General features: G+C 42.8%; 1 protein-coding gene across 4 annotated transcripts in view; it reads right to left on the bottom strand.

Moving 5' to 3' along the window:
- Positions 1-542: 542 nt before the first annotated feature.
- The window catches only part of LOC133550678 (protein JTB-like), a 9,554-nt gene continuing 1,659 nt past the window's right edge, over positions 543-8,437 (bottom strand). Inside the window, exons 3-6 of one of the 4 annotated variants that reach the window (XM_061896632.1) lie at positions 4,934-4,974; positions 1,671-1,756; positions 1,525-1,604; positions 543-873 (exon numbers count right to left, since the gene is read on the bottom strand). In XM_061896632.1, coding sequence (XP_061752616.1) covers positions 717-873; positions 1,525-1,604; positions 1,671-1,756; positions 4,934-4,974 — 364 coding nt within the window. In that variant the 3' untranslated portion in view covers positions 543-716. The remainder of the gene's footprint in view (positions 874-1,524; positions 1,605-1,670; positions 1,757-4,933; positions 4,975-8,437) is intronic. The other 3 variants (XM_061896633.1, XM_061896634.1, XM_061896635.1) reach the window with 3 other exon arrangements.

Genomic DNA, 8,437 nt, shown 5'->3' with positions numbered 1-8,437 from the left:
GAAGATGTTTTGGAGCCTCAGTTGAAAGAGGCTGGTGCTGCGTTCAAAGACACTGGGATATTGCAGTGTTGTGAAGATGTTTTGGAGCCTCAGTTGAAAGAGGCTGGTACTGCGTTCAAAGACACCGGGATATTGCAGTGGTGTGAAGATGTTTTGGCGCCTCAGTTGAAAGAGGCTGGTGCTGCGTTCAAAGACACCGGGATATTGCAGTGGTGTGAAGATGTTTTGGCGCCTCAGTTGAAAGAGGCTGGTGCTGCGTTCAAAGACACTGGGATATTGCAGTGTTGTGAAGATGTTTTGGAGCCTCAGTTGCAATCCGCTGGTGCTGCGTTCAAAGACACTGGGATATTGCAATGGTGTGAAGATGTTTTGGAGCCTCAGTTGAAAGAGGCTGGTGCTGCGTTCAAAGACACTGGGATATTGCAGTGTTGTGAAGATGTTTTGGAGCCTCAGTTGAAAGAGGCTGGTACTGCGTTCAACAGTCATACCACCAACAGTATTGACGAGCCAATGCTGCGTTCAGGGACACTGGGACGTTGCGGTGATGTCAACATGTTTTATTTGTTATGATGAACATCAACCTAAACAAGCTGATGCTGCGTTCAAAGACACCTGGACACCGCAGTCCTGTCATCAACAGTTTTGTTATAGTTTGTGATGAGCAGCTGACAAGATTTGAAATAAAGTTGTGATTTTTACGGATGTCCTTGAAGCTCTCAGATAGACTCGATCTGTCGGCGAACTTTCTCTGAGGCGAGGCGATCGAGCCAACGCTGACGTGCGACCACAACCACCGCGCTGAGCGACGTCACCGCCAACATGGCCGCCTCAAACTTCCAGAAGCTGTGTTCCTCCATGGCGGCCGAGCGGCAGCTGCAACACCACAACACAACAATCTCTGTCATGACAACACAACAATGAGTGTGAGAGTGACAACACAACAATCACTGTCATGACAACACAACAATGAGTGTGAGAGTGACAACACAATGAGTGTGAGAGTGACAACACAACAATCACTGTCATGACAACACAACTATACAACAATCACTGTCATGACAACACAACAATGAGTGTGAGAGTGCCAACACAACAATGAGTGTGAGAGTGCCAACACAACAATGAGTGTGAGAGTGCCAACACAACAATGAGTGTGAGAGTGCCAACACAACAATGAGTGTGAGAGTGCCAACACAACAATGAGTGTGAGAGTGCCAACACGAGTGTGAGAGTGCCAACACAACAATGAGTGTGAGAGTGCCAACACAACAATGAGTGTGAGAGTGCCAACACAACAATGAGTGTGAGAGTGCCAACACAACAATGAGTGTGAGAGTGCCAACACAACAATGAGTGTGAGTGCCAACACAACAATGAGTGTGAGAGTGCCAACACAACGAGTGTGAGAGTGCCAACACAACAATGAGTGTGAGAGTGCCAACACAACAATGAGTGTGAGAGTGCCAACACAACAATGAGTGTGAGAGTGACAACACAACAATGAGTGTGAGAGGGAGTGCTCACCTCTTGTAGTCATCTTTGTTAGACTTGGTACAGTTGACACGCTCCACATATCCTGTTTGTCCACACGCTGCCCTGCTCTTCTGGTCACATGACACACTTCAGTCATGCTAACTGCTAACTGCTAAGCTAAGCTAAGCTAGCCTTACCGTCTGGAAGGCACCACACTGAGAACACTCACTGGTCACCACAAACTCCTCCAGCAGCCAGCAGGGGGCCACCAGCGTCCTCACTGCTGCACACATGTACATCATCATCATCATACATCACTGCTGCACACATGTACATCATCATCATACATCACTGCTGCACACATGTACATCATCATCATACATCACCACTGCACACATGTACATCATCATCATACATCACCACTGCACACATGTACATCATCATCATACATCACTGCTGCACACATGTACATCATCATCATACATCACTGCTGCACACATGTACATCATCATCATACATCACCACTGCACACATGTACATCATCATCATACATCACCACTGCACACATGTACATCATCATCATACATCACCGCTGCACACATGTACATCATCATCATACATCACTCCTGCACACATGTACATCATCATCATACATCACCACTGCACACATGTACATCATCATCATACATCACCACTGCACACATGTACATCATCATCATACATCACTGCCGCACACATGTACATCATCATCATACATCACTCCTGCACACATGTACATCATCATCATACATCACCACTGCACACATGTACATCATCATCATACATCACCGCTGCACACATGTACATCATCATCATACATCACCGCTGCACACATGTACATCATCATCATGCATCACCACTGCACACATGTACATCATCATCATACATCACCACTGCACACATGTACATCATCATCATACATCACCACTGCACAGATGTACATCATCATCATACATCACCGCTGCACACATGTACATCATCATCATACATCACCGCCACACACATGTACATCATCATCATACATCACCACTGCACACATGTACATCATCATCATACATCACCACTGCACACATGTACATCATCATCATACATCACCACTGCACACATGTACATCATCATACATCACTGCTACACACATGTACATCATCATCATACATCACCACCGCACACATGTACATCATCATCATACATCACCGCCGCACACATGTACATCATCATCATACATCACCGCCGCACACATGTACATCATCATCATACATCACCGCCGCACACATGTACATCATCATCATACATCACCGCCGCACACATGTACATCATCATCATACATCACCGCCGCGCACATGTACATCATCATACATCACCGCCGCGCACATGTACATCATCATCATACATCACCACTGCGCACATGTACATCATCATCACACATCACCGCTGCACACATGTACATCATCATCATACACCACCACTGCACACATGTACATCATCATCATACATCATTGCTGCGCACACGTACATCAGCATCATACATCGCCGCTGCACACATGTACATCATCATCATACATCACCACTGCACACATAAACCATAGACATAAAGCATAAACATAAACCATAGACATAAAGCATAAACATAAACCATAGATATAAAGCATAAACATAAACCATAGACATAAAGCATAAACATAAACCATAGACATAAAGCATAAACATAAACCATAGACATAAAGCATAAACATAAACCATAGACATAAAGCATAGAACAGGGGTCGACTCTTTGATCACTCTAGTGTGGCTCAGCTGTAAACTTGTTGACCTTCCCAAATTTCCCAGGAGATTTCTGACCTCAGTGCCTTTCCCTAAATGTGAGAGAGGTTTGTGTACTGCGACTCTCACCCGGACAGCCAGATTGAGGGCGGGCCACGCTGGCAACACCCGTAACATCTTCCACTAAATGTACTTATGGCCGCTGTCACACAACACTATGTGTGTGCTGGCTGGTCATGTTTTGTGTGAGACCTCCAAACAATCCTCAAACGACTGCAAGGCATACTTGTTCAACAGCCATGCAGGTCACACTGAGAGTTGTGATATAGACAACTGTAACACTCTTACTAATATGTGCCACACTGTGAACCCACACCAAACAAGAATGCCAAACACATTTCAGGAGAACATCCTCACAGTAACACAACATAACAAATACCCAGAATCCCATGCAATGCTGACTCTTCCAGGTTTCATTATACACCCCGCTGGCACCAAACCCCGCCCACCTCAACCGACGCAGGAGGGGGCGTGGGGCGGGGGTGGTAGCAGGGTGTATAATGAAGCCCGGAATAGTCAGCATTGAATGGGATTCTGGGTATTTGTTATGTTGTGTTTATGTTGTGTTACTGTGAGGATGTTCTCCCGAAATGTGTTTGTCATTCTTGTTTGGTGTGGGTTCACAGTGTGGCGCATGTTAGTAAGAGTGTTACAGTTGTCTATATCACAACCCTCAGTGTGACCTGCATGGCTGTTGAACAAGAATGCCTTGCAGTGGCATGTGTGCGTCTACACAAGTTACATACCCCACGTGACCGGACTGGTTTGTACAAGTTGTGGAGGGCACTAAACATAGTGCCATCGTAGCAAGCCCTTATTGTTATTGTTTGGGTTTTACTCAGCAGACGTCCGAGGGAATAGTCACTCTGTGACCCACCAGTCCCCCAGACAAAAAGGGAGGAATTGTAGGCATCCAGGTAAAACTGACTGACCTTATTAACATCAAATCTGCATATTTAATTGTGGGCTGCGTGTCTGAGACCCCTGGTTTATACATAGCACTGGTTTATACATAGCACTGGTTTATACAGAGTACTGGTTTATACAGAGCACTGGTTTATACATAGCACTGGTTTATACATAGCACTGGTTTTTACATAGCACTGGTTTATACATAGCACTGGTTTATACATAGCACTGGTTTATACAGAGCACTGGTTTATACATAGCACTGGTTTATACATAGCACTGGTTTTTACATAGCACTGGTTTATACATAGCACTGGTTTATACATAGCACTGGTTTTTACATAGCACTGGTTTATACATAGCACTGGTTTATACAGAGCACTGGTTTATACATAGCACTGGTTTATACATAGCACAAAGTAAACTAACACTCTGTATACAGTGTTATTTTTATTATACATTTCAAGAGTCTTGTGGCTCCAATTATTTTCTTTATTTTGTGGAACAGGTCAAAATGGCTCTTTGAGTGGTAAAGGTTGCTGACCCCTGGCATAGAAGAAGACCATGGACATAAACCATAGAAGAAGACCATGGACATAAACCATAGAAGAAGACCATGGACATAAACCATAGAAGAAGACCATGGACATAAACCATAGAAGAAGACCATAGGGCACGAGAATCTTTTTACCTGCAGTCTTGTCTTCAGCCAGCAGGGCGGCTCCAAACACCCTGAAACACAATCACATGACCTCAACATCACATGACCTCAACCAATCAGCACACACCCAGAAGTCAAGCAGAAAGGCACATTGTGTGTAACATTATTGTTGTGTGTGTATCATCATAATTGTTGTGTGTAACATTATTGTTGTGTGTGTATCATCATAATTGTTGTGTGTAACATTATTGTTCTTGTGTGTATCATCATAATTGTTGTTGTGTGTAACGGTACACCAAAACTTGGGTTGGGTACATACCTGGGTTTAGAGGTCACGGTTCGGTTCATTTTCGGTACAGTAAGAAAACAACAAAATATAGATTTTTTGGTTATTTATTTACCAGATTTGTAAACAATGGCTTTATCCTTTTAACATTGGCAACACTATAATAATTCTGCTCACGTTAATCCACATTAAACTGTCTCAACTTGTTGTTTGGATGAAATAAAATGACACAACTTTTCTTCTGCATATAAAAAGTGCAACAATAAACAGTTTCAAGTCCACTCATCATGCTTCATTTATTACAGAATTTGGGAAGCCTGTAGTGGACTTTGATTATGTAAATGTTATATTTGTATCAACATGTGATAGCAGGGACCCTGCCATTCAAAACTAGGCTGCTACATTACTAATGATTAGGGTTGAGTATCGTTTGAATTCGAACAATTCCGATTCTTTGTTTCGATTCCGATTCCTGAAGATTCTCGATTCCGATTCTTTCTTTAAATAAAAAAAGGCAGGGTCAAATAAAAGTTTAGCATATTTTAAATGAGCTAGCTAACCTACAGTCTTTCTGAATGAAATAGTCTGACATTCACCATTAATTTTAATTATATTAACTTTTTATGAACTTTACTATAAATTCCTCATAGGGCTGTTTTCAACTAGAATATACATATCAAATCTATGAACTTGAATATAAATATTATAAATTATGAATCCATTTACACTTTCATCAAAAGAGCTTTATTTTTGAAAAGCTCATGAAAAGACATTTACACACACAAGTGTATGATGCTGCAGGAAACCTCATGAAAAGACATTTACACACACAAGTGTGTGATGCTGCAGGAAACCTCATGAAAACACATTTACACACACAAGTGTATGATGCTGCAGGAAACCTCATGAAAAGACATTTACACACACAAGTGTATGATGCTGCAGGAAACCTCATGAAAAGACATTTACACACACAAGTGTATGATGCTGCAGGAAACCTCATTTAAAGACATTTACACACAAGTGTATGATGCTGCAGGAAACCTCATGAAAAGACATTTACACACACAAGTGTGTGATGCTGCAGGAAACCTCATGAAAAGACATTTACACACACAAGTGTATGATGCTGCAGGAAACCTGATGAAAAGACATTTACACACACAAGTGTGTGATGCTGCAGGAAACCTCATGAAAAGACATTTACACACACAAGTGTATGATGCTGCAGGAAACCTCATGAAAAGACATTTACACACACAAGTGTATGATGCTGCAGGAAACCTCATGAAAAGACATTTACACACACAAGTGTATGATGCTGCAGGAAAACTCATGAAAAGACATTTACACACACAAGTGTATGATGCTGCAGGAAACCTCATGAAAAGACATTTACACACACAAGTGTGTGATGCTGCAGGAAACCTCATGAAAAGACATTTACACACACAAGTGTATGATGCTGCAGGAAAACTCATGAAAAGACATTTACACACACAAGTGTATGATGCTGCAGGAAACCTCATGAAAACACATTTACACACATAAGTGTATGATGCTGCAGGAAACCTCATGAAAAGACATTTACACACACAAGTGTATGATGCTGCAGGAAACCTCATGAAAACACATTTACACACACAAGTGTGTGATGCTGCAGGAAACCTCATGAAAAGACATTTACACACACAAGTGTATGATGCTGCAGGAAACCTCATGAAAAGACATTTACACACACAAGTGTGTGATGCTGCAGGAAACCTCATGAAAAGACATTTACACACACAAGTGTGTGATGCTGCAGGTACTTAAACATGTTACCGTGCTCCCACTGATGAGCTAACCTGGTGCAGAAAAGCAAATAAACAATAATAAACAACTTGCAAAAGCCAGTCCTGATTAACAGCAGGTAGAGTATAAAATCAGAGACAGTTGTTGTTTAGGAAAATGAGCAGGCAGGATGTGTGAGTGTTCTGGACAGATAGTGTCTCCTGTCCAGGACAGGACACACATCTATTTGTACTCCATGAACTGGGAGGTGCTTCATCATGTTGGACATCCAGCCTCCTAAGCACCAAACAGTCCTGCCGCACGTCTTACATTTCGCCGATATTTCATTTTTTTTAGTAAAATAAAGCCACACTTTGGACCGCCGACGCCCACTATCCATGCTTGACTGACTCGCTCGGCTACATAGGCTCAGCTATGCTAACACTTCCGGCGGTGGGCGCTTCTTCCTTGGTGTTCAGCGGCTTCTTCTTCCGGGTCGGCGGACTTTTTATTTTTTTCCGGTCGGCGGACTGGGTATCGAAACTAGGAATCGAAATTTTAACTTTTGAACGATTCCGGGAGAATCGGAAAGTTAGTCCCGGTTCCAATCGATACTCGATACCCAACCCTACTAATGATTAATGTAACTATAGCTGAAAAAATAGTACAATAGCAATAGGAGAGACTTTTCATCCCTGAACACCATGGAGTTCAATGAAATAACAGACAGACAGGGCTTTGCTGCCCCTAATACACACACACACACACATGCGCACACACGCACATACACACACACACACACACACGCGCACATACATACACACACACACAGCAAAATGATCTAACGTTACACTAAAAGCTAATTAGCCTTCACCTCAAGCCAGAACTGCGAGCGAGCTGAGCTGCAGTTGAAATTTCTAGAAGGTCAACGGGCTCATAGTGATGTTTGTAATAGTTGTGACTGGGAGGTTTTTTATAATTTGAGGGGAGTACGATGTCCGCTGCTCCCCTGCTAAACACATATCTGCTCGACGCTGAAGCATTGACTCCCTGCGCTCTGAATACACACTGCTGATTGGCTGTTACATCGCTCTGAATACACACTGCTGATTGGCTGTTACATCGCTCTGAATACACACTGCTGATTGGCTGTTACATCGCTCTGAATACATACTGCTGATTGGCTGTTACATCGCTCTGAATACACACTGCTGATTGGCTGTTACATCGCTCTGAATACACACTGCTGATTGGCTGTTACATCGCTCTGAATACACACTGCTGATTGGCTGTTACATCGCTCTGAATACACACTGTTGATTGGCTGTTACATCGCTCTGAATACACACTGTTGATTGGCTGTTACATCGCTCTGAATACGCACTGCTGATTGGCTGTTACATCGTTCTGAATACGCACTGCTGATTGGCTGTTACATCGCTCTGAATACGCACTGCTGATTGGCTGTTACATCG

Source organism: Nerophis ophidion, linkage group LG04, assembly GCF_033978795.1.
Source record: "Nerophis ophidion isolate RoL-2023_Sa linkage group LG04, RoL_Noph_v1.0, whole genome shotgun sequence".
NCBI classification, from domain to species: Eukaryota; Metazoa; Chordata; class Actinopteri; order Syngnathiformes; family Syngnathidae; genus Nerophis; species Nerophis ophidion.
This window is presented reverse-complemented; position numbering and strand designations above follow the sequence as displayed.